At 35.9% G+C, this 15,540-nt stretch overlaps 1 protein-coding gene across 1 annotated transcript; it reads right to left on the reverse strand.

The window, feature by feature from the left end:
• Positions 1-3,040: 3,040 nt before the first annotated feature.
• LOC18437528 (Pentatricopeptide repeat (PPR) superfamily protein) lies at positions 3,041-6,495 on the reverse strand. Its single transcript, XM_011626316.3, has 2 exons — positions 3,589-6,495; positions 3,041-3,296 (listed from the first exon to the last, which is right to left on the reverse strand). The coding sequence occupies exon 1, from the start codon at positions 6,063-6,065 to the stop codon at positions 3,654-3,656; it is 2,412 nt and encodes an 803-aa protein (XP_011624618.2). The 5' UTR covers positions 6,066-6,495; the 3' UTR covers positions 3,041-3,296; positions 3,589-3,653.
• Between the last annotated feature and the right edge of the window lie 9,045 nt (positions 6,496-15,540).

Here is a 15,540-nt window from a genome sequence, read left to right on the forward strand (position 1 = left end):
TTAATTAAGCCACCTCTGCGTGTTTCTTTAAAAAAATTGCTTGATAGGATTTTTTTTTTTAAAGAAAATTATATCCCTTTTCATTAATAGTGAGAATAAAATAGAAACATAATTCACTACAAAATGTCAAGCGTGATATGAATCTCTTTTTCTATGATTTTTATAAGATCACTTTGTGGGACAATGATTGAATTTAAATTCTTCAAATACTTCATTAACTTCTACATTATCACTCCATCTCCATGTTTGATTGAAAAATTTAACAAATTTTTTATAACTAGATGTCAAGGATAACAAAGTTCTAAAAATACAATAGTTGAGAAATCCAGTCGATATATTTGAGTATAAATTAGCCAAAATGTATATATTTGCAATTGGAAAGTTCAAAAACATAAAACATCATAAATTAGAGCTCCATGCAACAAACTTCCCATTTGCTGCTCAACTTTCTTGGAGTACAGAAAGTAAAGGGAAAAGTTACCAAAAACTACCGAGTGTTTTTCTAAAGTAAATGATATTGCTCTCAGCTGTCCAATTTTCGTTGACAGTTGTGAGCGTGTGTTACTGTTTGAATTTTATTTATTCATCGGTATGCCTACTAAATACAAATAATAATAATAATAATAATTTAACAGACTCAAACACTAAGACATGTTTCAGGGTATTTGATCATTTTATTTTTAAATTATATTTAATTTTTACAAGCACGTGAAGGTGAGAATATAGATGACCAAAACTTGAGCTCAATCCGATCTATAAAAACAACATAGAATTAAAATAGACGCACTCCCAACAATCTAATAGAAAATAGATGGTTGAGATCGATAGCATTTTACCGAAAAAAATCAGCATTCTCCAAATGTAAAATTTACCTTCAGCTATGTTCGTGGTAATTAGGCACATTATCATTGCAAATTCCATGCAACACAAGTGTTAAAAGTTTTAAGAAGGTCAAAGCTTGTGTTTTACCCGAAGGAGTTCGTAAATAGTCCTATTGTATACTTTTCCAGCTTGAAATGGATAGAAAAATTTCAGAGCTTTCAACTAAACAGAGAGAACTTTCTAAAGAGAGAGAGAATAAATGTTAAGGGGGACTTCTTTATCTGAAGATTTAAACTTTCAGATCGTCTCTAAGTTCAAATTCAAAAAAGAAAAAACAGAGAGAAAAATGATTTGGAGCACAAAAGTGCTAAAAATCAGATCCCCCTCAAAGATTGATTCTGGACTGTGACGATAAATCTAGATTTTCAAGAACTGAAAGAGCATTTTCTTTTTTTGAGTTTTTTAAAGGTTGAATAAAAAAATAGGAAATCTTTCTGATAAAAAAAATCTGCTTCACCATGTCCTTCGGAGTCTAGACCACTTAAATACCATTCTCTTGCTCCTATCTCAAGAAAGAGAATTTCATTAAGAAAAAGAAAACCAATTGTGTGTACCAGAAAACTATAGAACAAGTCTCTCACTGTAAGTGAAGTTACCCTCTAGTTACTGTTGCCAAGTTCGATGCTGAAACACCTAGATAGCATTCATATACATATTTGTTAATATAAGCTTTTTAAAACTAAGCAAGTTGACTGGGGATTTTCCCCAAGTCAACACGGCGAGACTCGCCCAAGCCTTACAGTTTTTAGCCTTCTAGCGTTTTTTTTTTTTTTTTTTAAGAGATAGACACGGCAGAGTCTCTCATCACTCGGGCTTGGGACCCTGGCAAATTCCAAATTCATAATATAATTCCATAAAATAAAACCGAAATGTGTTAATAAAAAGGGAACGTATAATATAGAGTGGTGCTCGATATATGGCACATGAAAGTGACATCCACCATCAAATCCTTACGATGAAAAATAGAGATTAATCATACCCACATATAATATCATTCATCTCCATTATTCATCAAAAATAATGCACAGAGGATATCTCAATGGTGTATCCATATCATAGCTCACAGATATGATATACTTTACCATAGTCAGCATAGTACCTTTCGGATTTGGCAGTGCCACCTTTGCCTGTTACCAGAGATTCCACAATCAGGTTTTCACCAAAAGGCACCTCTGAACTAAGACACCCAACAATCATCATCATCGTCAAAGCTTTTTCCCAACTAATTGGGGTCGGCTACAAGAATCCTAGTCCGCTATTCTGCTCTACTACAGGTCATAACCTCAGTGAGGTCATAAGTCCCCATATCTTTTCTCAGTACACCCAACAATAATATTGTAATTAATTTCAGTTTTGTAAGTTAACATATTCCGTATTCAAAAGATAAATCATTCAGATAAGGAATCTAGAGAACAGAAATCCAAAAGAATATTAAGGAACCTTTACTTCATACCTCATAGAAGCTCAGCTCATAGACAAAAAGCGATTATGGCTAGACACGCAAGACTTAGAGGACCATTTCAATGTTTGCCTTCAAAAATGAAGGAGTTGTTTTGTTTCTGAATAAAACATGCAGATGTATTAATAGGTTCAACCCAGTCGCAAGAATTTTGCTGAAATCCGAGTCCCGGTAGGCCTTATTCTTGGATGATTTCCACCTCCCCTCCTCCAACTTTATCTTCTAAGATACCGTTACAAAATATGAACCATTCTTGGACTGCATCATTAGGAGAATACAGCAAATGATGTGTGCAGAATCCAAATCCAACACTGTCCAGAGAAAACTACTGAATATTGAAAGATAGGCACAAATCCTAGGTCCCTAGAGGAGGTTCTAGTTCATGCGTAATAAGTGCTGCAGCATAGGTATTATTAGTCAAATCACAGTTGTCATGGATACAAATGGGAGAGAATGAGGGTTAATTTTCCATTAAGAAGGTCTGTGAGACACTGAAGGAACATAGTTTTAGATCGGGGAATGTAGGCCAAATACAAGGTTTTGTAACTAAGATTCTAATTGTTTTGACAGGGATGAGGAAAACCAATCACGAATATCAAAGAGCAGGGGAATAGAACGAGAAATTACTAATAAGACATGATACAAACATAGCCAATCTGCCCTTATTGCAGAGAAAATTAAAGAAATGAAATAAAAGCCTGAACAAAATGCTCATGAGGATATGCAAATCCCTCATAGAACAATTTTATTGTATTGTCATTTATTTACTCTCTGGTCATTCAACATTTCAATGGGAGTCATAGAGTGAAACAACAAAATTTTTGGTAGGGCCAGTAAATTCATCGATGGCACTTCTTGACACATCTTCCAAGTTACAATGTTAAATACATGATCATACATACCGTCTTACGTCTGGTTCCTGTCACTAACTCTTCCCATTCCCAAAAATATTTACCTTGCAACACAAATTGGTTCTCGAATCAGTCAACTACTCATGATCTTTCATATACATCTAAAATATCCTTAATAGTTTTCATGATCAGTTAAGTTTCTCAATTTTCTACAAATATTTGCAACTAATATATCACCTTTGATCATAAGCACATGCCTTAGCATAAAAAGTGAAAAAGAAAGCATCTCTCTCTTTGAGAAACAAGCATGCATGATATCATTAAACGAGATGAAGTGCAACAGCACCTTTATTCATAGAAACACAAAGAATAAAGAACAGGGCTAGAGATGTGTACATTTCGAATGGAAGGTGACAAGATTCGCATTGGCTGTCATTCATCCTAGAAGGTGACCATCAATTTCAGCTCCTCAATATCCTTTCTGATAGTCTACTTTCTTCATCCTTAGGAATGTGCGGGTCTATTTTCCTAAGGTTATGAATAAATGCATTGGCTTCTTCTCTTCTACCTAGCTTACAATAAGCATCCACAATAGAATTGTACGTGTTCTCGTTTGGCCTGCATCCACTCTTGATCATGTATCGTACTACATCAGCTGCCTCTACAAACATGGAATTGGACGCATAACTGGAAATGAATGTATTATAAGTGACAACATCGGGACTAAGGCCCGAAGCCATCATCTCAGAAAATATTTTGGAAGCCTCTTTCATTTGACCTTTCTTACCATAAGCAGTTATAACTGTATTATATGAAATAATATCTGGCTTCACACCCTTTGCTTGAATCTCTCTAAGGATTTCTTCAGATCTTGTACAGTTACCCAACCTACTATACATATTCATCAAGCTATTGTATGTTGTCAAACTAGGAGTAAACCCTCTATCTTTCATGCAGTTGAGAATCTCATGAGCTTTGGCAACCATCTGTCTCCTACCATAGATAGAGATCATTGCATTCAAGGTAATTATATCAGGTGAACAGCCCCTCTTTCTCAACTCTAAGAAAGCATACTCTGCCTCTACCAAAAGGTTGCTCTTGCTATTGACTAGCACCAATGTCTTCAAAAGCACATTGTGAAGGGGAATTACCCCTGAATATATATCATTGGCAAGAGCACACATACGATCAATTTCCTTGGCGTTTGCATAGGAATGAAGCAATGAGCAATAAGTGAGCTCATTAGGTTTGCACCTCCCATCATTCATTTCAGCAAGAATGGTCTCAGCTTGTTTCCAAAGACCCCCTCGAGCCAAAGCAGCCAAAACCGCATTATAAGTGGAGAGATCTGGTCCAATACCCGAAGTTATCATTCTCCTATAGATCATCATAGCTTGATCAAATTCCCCACATCTACTATATGCACTGATAAGGGTATTAAAAGTATCTCTCTCTGGTACAAATCCAGCTCTTTTCATCTCTTTGAACACTTCGGAGACCTCAGAATGCTTACCATTTTGCCCAAAAACAGCTAAAAGAGTGTTCCATGTGACTATATCAGGTTCACAACCACTAGACCTCAGTTCATCGAAGACTCCCATCATCTCGACAAATTTAGCCCTATTTCCGTGCAACTTGATAAGAGCATTGTAAGTACATAAATTGGGTTTACACCCTTTCATTTTCATTTCTTCAAAGATGTTCACTGCTAATTCATCTTTACCTGCCCTCTCGAAACCAGATAGGAGAGTGGTGTATGTGAAAACATCAGGTGAAACCCCCTTTTCCATCATTTGATCTTTTAAGTTCAATGCTCCTTCAAACAAACCATCTCTACAATAGGCAGAAACAAGAGAGTTATATGTCACAATGGTTGGTGGGAAGCCATTAACCTCCATATCTCTAAGCACATCAAGAGCTTCTTTATGTCTCCTCGACTTCCCATACACATCTAAGAGAGTGTTGTAAGTGACCTTATCCGGAGGACAACCCACGGCTTTCATCTGTCTAAAAATATCCCTTGCCTCTTGGTACAATGACCCTCGACGACAAGCACTAATGAGTGTGTTATAAGAGTAAGAATCAGGAGACACCCCATCATTCCTCATGGATTCAAAGAGAGAGAAGATTCGATTCCATGGCATACCCATCTTCCCATAGACGTCAAGCATAACATTGTATGTTATAAGTGTAGGTCGACAGCCCTCATCCTCCATCGATCGAAAGAGAGAGAGAGCCTGTCTGTACTTGTGGTTTCTTGCGCAAGCTGAGATTATAGAAGTGTAAGCATACACATCCATGGGGTACCCATCTTCTCTAAGGCTGTGAAACAAGGAATTTGCAGCTGATACATGACCCTCTCTACCTAAAGTCCGAATAATAATGGGTATCTCTGGTCCATCGAACCGATAATTTTCCTGGTTTCTCATCCAATTGAACACATCCAAGGCCATATCAGCTCTTCGATGAAAGCCTAACGCCTTAATTATACCTATCAAATCCCCATCTTCAAATTGGTCTTTATATGAGTCTAGAACATCAAATGCATTGTTACAGTCGTGGTTGGTTAGAGAGATAAGGGCTTCTTTACCTGTATCAGAGATGTTGTCTATCCATGGCTTCCCTCTGTTATCATCTACTGATCGACCAAGCCGCTTCTTCCTCAACATTACTGGAGATTGAGAATTTAGGGTTTCAGTAGTGGAATTCGGTGTGGGTTTGAGCCTCTGGCTCGTGGTGGAGTGGCGAAGAAGGAGCTCTTGGAGAACAGGGGGTAATGGAGAAGAGGGAGGCTGGGGTCTAGGGTTTTGGAATATGGGTTTTGACGGAGGGGGGCCTGGTAGTAGAAGGGGGAGCGTGAGCTTCTCTGACATGGTGATTTGGACTTTGCAGGAAATCGTTGTTCTCGGTGGGGGGCAGAGAGAGAGGGATGGTTAAGTTCAGAGGATAGATAGAAGAGAGAGAGAGAGAGAGAGAGAGAGAGACTGAGAGAGATGGTTCAGGTCGGGGAATGGTAAAGAGAGAGAGTTGTTTCTCAGATGATTCTGCACTCCTCGCAGAGTGACCAGGTTGAATTCAGCGGGAGATATTGGTTCTGTTTTTCGTTGCTGGAAATGAGAGAGAGAGAGAGATTCCCACTGTGATTTTGCAGTGAGAGAGAGACTCGTACTCTGTTCGCTGCTCAGATATAGAGAGGGAGAGTTCTTTACTTTTCTGCAGGGAATTAGAAACAGAGAGTTGGAGTTGGGTTTTTCTGGGAATTGAGAGAGAGAGAGAGATGGATTTTTTTCCTGGGATATTTGTGGCGGGGTATGAAATATCAAAGAGATTTCAAGGTAAATTTACGTACGGATCACGTTTTATTACCGTTATAACGAAATTATCCAGACCGTTATCATAAGAAAAGACGGATTTACAATTTTTTTTCAAGTTTACCCTTGGTTCAATGACCATCGGACCGCTCTTTAGAGAGAAAAAGAGAGACGAAATCCACAAATACGAGTGAGAGAAGGAGAGAGATCCAAAACTGAATGCAGGAGAGAGAGAGAGAGAGACCCGATCCAAAAACTCATAGCAAAAAAGAGAACCCCAAAAACTTATTAACAGAAAAAACCAAAAAATAGGGTACACGATAGCAGAGAGAAATATAATTATATGCTACACTGTCGACAAAAGCTCAGCAACAAAAAATTCAAAAACCAAAACCAATCCAAAAGACACAGAATAAATCGAATCAAATATGTTACACGGTTGAAAAAAACCAATCCCAAAAGGTTATCACCTTTTCCCATTTGGAATGAGCCCCCACAAACCTTGTGCATGCCGTAATATAGCTTTGTACCACGACGATCAGCCTTGCAACCCTCAACTTGAAACCCTAGTTTTTCAATTCAAACTATTTGGATTTTTATGTTTCAATAGTTTCTTAGCTGGATTTCCAAAACCTGCATCTTCAAAGTACGTCCTCTTTAGGAGCTTTAGCTTATTAATAGTCTCATACTCTATTTCTCTCTCTTTAAAACTGGTACAAAAAATTTAGAGAGAGAGTGAGAGCAAGAGCGATAGGGGCAAGAAAATTAGAGAAAAAAAAAAGCTGAGAGAGCAAGATTGGGGCAAATTTGGTTATTTTAGAAATAGAAAGCGGTCCGATGTTGTAAACATCAAACTAAAATAAACTTGAAAAAAATATATATATCAGGATTCGTCCATTCAATTAATAACGGTCAATTTTAAGGCCATTTTGTTATAACGCTAATATAATACAGTTTATAAGTAAATTTCCCTTCTTTGAAATTTCCAATAAATGAAGGTAGAGTATTTATTTGTTGGATGAAGTTTCGATAGGGCTTAGGTTTTACGGAAACAAAACAAAGCCTCACCTCAAATTTTTGTTGGGAAAGCACTTTGGGCATAGAAAATCTTTATGGTGGCTCTAAAACCAATTTTAAATTCCGACGATAAAATTCTTTACAATTATTTTTAAGGAGGAATAGAAGGTCTACATGATTTGTTGCAATATATATTATTTTTAGAACTTAAATTTTTTTTTTTTTGCCACAACTATAATATTTAAGTTGAGATGATCGATTTAAAGGTTTTACAACACTTGAATTATAAAATTTGATGAGTTTTGAAATGAGGTTTTAATTATTTTGATAGAAATGTAACCCTATCAAATCATTTTCCTTTTTTCTTTAGAGCACGATTAGAGCAAGGCGAAGGGTTTACGTAAAAAAAGGTAAAGCTACATGTCGATTCCCACGGAAAATGCCTTCCAGGTGCCGCAAATCAACTGAAGATGGAAATCCTTATTATGGCATTAATTTCTACTTCGGCCCAACGGATCCATACCCAACCGGGACCTAACATTTAGACCTGACTTGGGTCGAGGTATGGGTCAGAGAATTTGACCCAATGGGTTAGGTATGGGTCCAAATATTGGAACTTGGGTTAGGTATGGGTCCAAATATTGGGACTAAATACTATTCAGGTTTGGGCATGGGTCTTGGTTCATGTGGATCCAACCTTAATAGTATTATTCTATAAATAATATTTAACATATATCATTTTAATAATATTTAATTAATATTAAAAAATATATAACTATACATTTTAGTTATAATATTTAATAATGGGTAGTGTAGATCGAGCATATTTATAAAAACTTGAAAATCTTGAAAATTGGCAATCAAATAATGTGTTACAAGATGCACTATTTCTAAAGCATGAAATCGATTTTTTTCTCATCTCCATGCATCTTGATGCTGAGATGATTAATTTGAGGATATTTGAGTATCAAAACATCTTCTAGTGAAATTTTTTCGGTGAATTCTAATTTGATTGTTTGGAGTCTCAGCTCTATATAAACATTTTTCTTTAATAATACATGTATATATTTTAACAATATATATATATATATATATATATATATATATATATATATATATATATATATATATATATATATATATATATATATATATTTAGTTGGGTCCGATCGGATTGGGTCGGGGTCCAGCTAGACTGGGACCTGACCTAGCTTGTTGCCACCACCCCATTTAAAAGAATAAAAAGTTTCATGCGAGCTTAGCCGCATTTCTACAATATGTGATCCCAAGGTATAAAGCATCCATCTTAAAGACGGATGCAAATAGGTGGTCCATCTAAAAACAATTTAAATTAACTGTTCAAATATTTTCTTAATAAAATTTTTATTTAAAAAATTTTAAAATTATTTATTTATTCATATTCATGATCTTCATATTAGAGATTACATGTCCATAAAAATTAAGTCCAAAATTCCATCTCAAAAATAGATTTTTAAGAGGTGACTCATTTCTACATGGACTCGTAGAAACCGAGTCACAACACAACCATTTATCTCTGGTACAATGTGGTCAAAGTTAATTAAGTGAAGGCATTTATTCTAGGAAAGTTATAAAAAAAACCCCAATATACACTATATATGCAACTTACCCCATCCAAGATTTTTCTCTCACTTTTTTTCCCACAACAACCTTTTTTGCAAATCTCCCCCACCCCAACTGTAACAATCCTAAAATTTCAAAAAAAAAAAGAAAAAAAAGAAAAAAAGGAGAAAATATGTTTATAAATAGGTGATGTTCTGTTTGAGTATGATGGTCCTCGGGGACCATCACTGTTTTAAAAAACTTTTGCTTTGAATTAACATTTGCTTGCCTTTACTTTTTCCTTTCCCCGCTTTTGCCTCCTGCTGCTTGCAGCTGGCAGCGTCCTTTAGCGGACGTGGTTTTCGTACGATAAACGTTTGCTTTTAACGCGACACCTCAGGTATGAGGTAGAGCGTAAGAAAATAATATAATAATACGTTATAAGAATTTAAATAGGGGATGTGAGCACTCCCACCCTAAAACAAAACTTTGAGATCTCTCTCTGGTCGAAACACAGTGAACTTCTCTCTCGAACCGAAAATTTTTATCGGAAGCTCCCTCTCAAATAATTGTGGGTAAGTGACATTGTCTTCCTGAAAAATAGTCTGTTTTTAATAAATAGTGATATTTTCGTTAAGGATATTTATTTTATAAGTTTTGTGTGTAAGTGACATCGTCTTCCTGAAAAATAGTCTGTTTTTAATAAATAGTGATATTTTCGTTCAGGATATTTATTTTATAAGTTTTGTGTGTAAGTGACATCGTCTTCCTGAAAAATAGTCTGTTTTTAATAAATAGTGATATTTTCGTTCAGGATATTTATTTTATAAGTTTTGTGTGTAAGTGACATCGTCTTCCTGAAAAATAGTCTGTTTTTAATAAATAGTGATATTTTCGTTCAGGATATTTATTTTATAAGTTTTGTGTGTAAGTGACATCGTCTTCCTGAAAAATAGTCTGTTTTTAATAAATAGTGATATTTTTGTTCAGGATATTTATTTTATAAGTTTTGTGTGTAAGTGACATCGTCTTCCTGAAAAATAGTCTATTTTTAATAAATAGTGATATTTCCGTCTAGGATCTTTATTTTATCAGTTTTATGTGTAAGTGACCTTATTGTCTCGAAAAATAATCCATTCTTTTTAAAAATAAAATGAAATAATTATTTCTGCTTATTATCATGAATTTTAGGCGCGATAAATTTTATGCGCACGTGACCTCATTATCTTGAAAAATAATCTTTTTAATAAAAATTGTGATATTTTATCTATGTTAGAAATTTTGAATGCTGTAAATTAGAAAAATAAATTTATTTATTTTTCTTGTCTATTGTTAGAAATAAATGTGATATTTCTGCTTTTAGTAAAATTGTGATATTTCTTTCTACTGTTTTGAATATTTAGACATTGTAAAATTCATGTGCAAATGACTGCCTTATTATTTAAAAATTGACATTTTTTCAATTGATTATAGTATAATTGTGAAATGTTTATTTGTGAATTGATATTCCATAAATTGTGATAATTCCGTATTCTTGAATTTTTATAAGAGTTTTTCTATACATATTAAATTGGCAATTATGCTAGAATGCCTTTACAAACTGCTACCTTTCTAAATTTGAGCCCAAAATATTTGATTGGTTATTTTTGAAATGTTATAGAGAGTGACTGTTATTAATGGTTTAAGTGAAATTCATATTAATGGTTTCAGTGATATGTTGAGTACATGATATTGCTGCTTTAGAATGTTTAAAGAGATTTAGAAATAATTTAAGTATGCAAGTGGACTCATCCGGTTCGCCGGTGAGATATAAGTGGACCTATCTGGGACGCCGGTAGGGTTTAAGTGGACTCATCCGGTACGCCGGTGAGGTATAAGTGGACCTGCAGGGATTAAGTGGACCTATCTGGGACGCCGATAGGGATTAAGTGGACCCATCAGGACGCTGATGGGGTATATATGTGACCTACTTGGGACGACAGTAGGGTATTTTGTGAAATCCTTTAAATTATGTACTGTCGTTAAAAGTGTTATAAGCATTTCAATTACTCGGATTATACTTAATTATGCAATTATTGAAAGTGAAATTGTTGATGCATTTCTATTAATAGATCTCATTTTGAAAAATATTGATATCTTTCAATCATGATTATTTTTAGGATTATGATAATCACTTACTGAGTAGCCAAACTCATCAAACTATGGTAAACATTTTTTCAGGATAACTACGGATTCATTTTGAGTGCTAGTCAAGATCAACCTTGGAAGATACTGTTGTTGTGCTAGCTTTCTTTACTTACTATGTAAGACTTCGCCACTGTAAATTTGTCCTATCAATAGATGTATATATGTTTTGTCTGTCACATCTCAGGAATAACAGTACTGTAAATTCTTGGGGTGTGACAACTATGGTATCAGAGCAATAGGTTTAAGATCCTTAGGAAATTTTTAAAAAAATATATATACTTAAAAATCACATTTATTGTGTGTACAGACCGGGATAGAGTCAAGATCCAGAATAGCTGAAGCCAATATGGAAGGAATTCACAAAGCCTTGGAAAATATGGTTGCTTTAATGCAACATCAGATGGAAAACAACAATCCACCCAAGCAGTTAGTTACAGGAAATGGTGGGAGCAATATTGAACAATTTAAGAAATTAAACCCACCTTCTTTTAAGGGTGCTGTAAACCCACTGGAAGCCGAGGGATGGATTATGCAATTGGAAAAAATATTCGAGGTTATGGAATGTCCTGATGATAGGAAGGTGGCCTTGGCAGTTTTTATGTTAGAAGGTGAGGCACAACACTGGTGGCGAATGGCAAAAGGAGTATTGGTCAAAGAAAATAAAACCTTGACTTGGGAAGTATTTCTAGAGGCATTTAATCAAAAGTATTTCCCAGATTTTATTCGAGACCAAAAAGAAATGGAATTTCTAGAATTAATCCAAGGAAATAAGACAGTAGCACAGTACGAGGCCAAGTTTACTGAATTGGCCAGGTTTGCACCGCATATGATTAATAATGAGGCAAGAAAGGTGAAGAAATTTGAAAGGGGTCTCAGGCCAGCTATTAGAAGCAGAATATTAGTCTTGAAATTAAGAACTTATGCTGAAATAGTGGATCGTGCCCAAATTGTCGAAAAAGATTTTGAAGATTACCAAAAGACAAAAAATCAGAACAGTCATGTTAGACCTACATCATCTAATCGACAACAGTTTGAAAAGCCAAACAAGAAGCCAAGGCCCTCGCCATTTCAAAACCCAATAGAACCATGTAGAAAATGTGGGAAAAATCATGGATCAAGCCCTTGTTATTCGAATACCGGAGCCTGTTTTAAATGTGGAAAATTGGGACACCAGATTAAACAATGTCCTTGCTTACAGACACAACAGCTTCCAAAGCAGGGAGAGATAGCTCCGAAGCCTCAGATGAATGGAAGAGTATTTGCGATTACCGAGCAAGACGCTCAGGCCTCAAAATCAGTGATCGAAGGTACTCTTACTATCTTCCAAAAAGTAGCTCATGTTTTGATTGATCCTGGATCTACTCATTCATTTGTGTCACAACACTTTGCATGTCACTTAAAGGTAGAACCAGAACAATTAGAATACATTCTAGAGGTAGCCACACCGATGGGAGATTCAATTAACACCAATATAATGTACAAATCATGTGTAATAAAGATAGAAGAAAAGGAACTGTTGGTTGATTTAGTACTCCTGGAAATTCAAGATTTTGATGTAATCTTAGGCATGGATTGGCTCTCTGCATACCATGCAAGTATTGATTGTTATAAGAAAATTGTTACCTTTAGTATTCCGAATCAACCAGTATTTTACTTCAATGGTGTCAAAGAAAACTCCCCATCATATTTAATCTCTTGTATTCGAGCTAATCGCCTCCTTCGAAAAGGGTGTCAAGGCTTTCTTGCCTATATCAAAGAAGATAGGAATGAAGAAATAAATTTGGATACCACTCCGGTTATCAGAGAATTTCCCGACGTTTTTCCTGAAGAATTGCCAGGATTACCGCCTGACAGGGAAATTGAATTCTCCATTGAATTATTGCCAGGGGTAGCACCAATTTCTAAGGTACCTTACAGAATGGCTCCTACAGAACTTAAAGAACTGAAACAACAATTGGAAGAATTATTAGATAAAGGTTTTATCAGGCCCAGTGTGTCACCTTGGGGTGCTCCAGTACTGTTTGTCAAAAAGAGAGATGGGACTATGAGATTGTGTATTGATTATAGACAGTTGAACCAAGTGACAGTGAAAAATAAGTATCCGTTACCTAGGATTGATGATTTATTTGATCAATTACAAGGATCACAAGTGTTTTCAAAAATTGATCTTAGATCTGGATACCATCAGCTTAAGATTAAAGGTGAAGATATACTAAAGACAGCTTTCAGAACAAGGTATGGCCATTATGAATTTTTGGTTATGCCTTTTGGATTAACTAATGCACCGGCTGCATTTATGGATTTGATGAATCGAATCTTTAGGCCCTTTTTGGATAAATTTCTTGTGGTATTCATCGATGATATTTTAATTTATTCCAAGAATCAGAAGGAACATGAGCAGCATGTAAGAATGGTATTGCAAATATTAAGAGAAAATAAATTGTATGCCAAACTTAGTAAATGTGAATTTTGGCTTGAACAAGTGACATTTTTAGGACATGTCATATCAAAGGAAGGTCTATCAGTTGATCCTTCAAAGGTTGAAGCCGTTGTTAATTGGAAACAACCAAGTAATGTGACTGAAGTTCGAAGCTTTTTGGGATTGGCAAGATATTACAGAAAATTTGTAGAAGGATTTTCTCGAATCGCAATCCCATTGACTCGATTGACACAGAAAAATGTCAAATTTGAGTGGACTAGTGAATGTGATGAGAGTTTTCAAGAACTAACAGTTCGATTAACTTCAGCACCTATTTTAACTATTCCTGAGGGGAGTGGGGGATTTGTGATTTATAGTGATGCTTCACATAAAGGTTTGGGCTGTTTATTAATGCAATATGGGAAAGTAGTGGCATATGCATCCAGACAGTTGAAAGAATATGAGAAAAAATATCCAATTCATGATTTGGAGCTAGCTGCAATAGTATTCGCTTTGAAAATATGGAGGCATTATCTATATGGTGAGCAATTCGTAATATACACGGATCATAAGAGTTTGAAATACCTTTTCTCTCAGAAGGATTTAAATATGCGGCAGATAAGATGGATGGATTTCTTAAAAGATTATGATTGTACAATCCATTATCATTCAGGAAAAGCTAACGTTGTGGCCGACGCTCTAAGTAGAAAATCTACGGGAGTCTTAGCTCATCTAATGATCCAAGAAATGCGATTGTTAGAGGAAATAGTGGATTGGCATCCAACTCCGTCCATTAATGGTATGGTAAGTATGATTGCCAACATTAAGGCGGAACCCCAATTAATCCAACAGATTCGATTGGCACAAAAGAAAGACCCTCAGCTTATAACAATTATAGAAGAGGTGAAACAAGGAAAGAGAGATGAATTCTCTATATGTAGTGAGGATTTGCTAAGATTCAAAGGCCAGGTTTGTGTCCCGAATGATGAGAGTGTAAAGAAAGCTATCTTAGAAGAAGCACATCATTCTCGTTATACGATACATCCCGGAAGTATTAAAATGTATCAGGACCTGAAGAAAACCTTTTGGTGGAATAATATGAAAAAAGAGGTAGCACTATTTGTGTCTAAATGCCTAACATGCCAGCAAGTAAAAGCTGAACATCAAAGGCCCGCTGGGTTGTTGCAGCCTTTACCGGTGCCAGAATGGAAATGGGAGCACATCTCTATGGATTTTGTCTCTGGCTTGCCTAGAACAAATTCAAGACATGATAGCATTTGGGTCATTGTGGACCGGTTAATCAAAGCTGCCCACTTTCTACCGATTCGCACGACGTACACTTTGGATCGACTGGCTCAGTTGTACATTAAGGAAATAGTGCGGTTACATGGAGTTCCTGTCAGTATTGTATCGGACAAAGATACTCGGTTTACTTCTAAATTTTGGGCTAGACTACAGTCAGCCATGGGGACGAGACTCACCTTTAGTACTGCCTTTCAGCCCCAAACTGATGGACAATCGGAGAGGACCATCCAAACCTTGGAAGATATGCTGAGGGCCTGTGTTATTGACTTTACAGGAAGCTGGGATGACCATTTACCCCTGATTGAGTTTGCTTATAATAATAGCTTCCAAGCCAGTATTCAGATGGCACCATATGAAGCCCTGTATGGAAGAAAATGCAGGTCACCCATATGTTGGGACGAGGTTGGTGAAAGAAAGCTTTTGGGGCCAGAAATTATCCAGATAACTACAGATAAAATAGCATTAATTCGTGAAAGGCTCAGGACAGCTCAGTGTCGGCAAAAGAGTTATGCCGATAACCGAAGGAGA

The sequence above is a fragment of the Amborella trichopoda genome, chromosome 9 (assembly GCF_054954075.1).
Source record: "Amborella trichopoda isolate Santa Cruz 75 chromosome 9, AtrichopodaSantaCruz75HAP2 v2.0, whole genome shotgun sequence".
Lineage (NCBI taxonomy): Eukaryota > Viridiplantae > Streptophyta > Magnoliopsida > Amborellales > Amborellaceae > Amborella > Amborella trichopoda.

What these genes read in the sequence shown, in the direction of transcription:
- LOC18437528 (XM_011626316.3), bottom strand. Translation starts at nt 6,065, where the DNA reads ATGTCAGAGAAGCTCACGCTCCCCCTTCTACTACCAGGCCCCCCTCCG.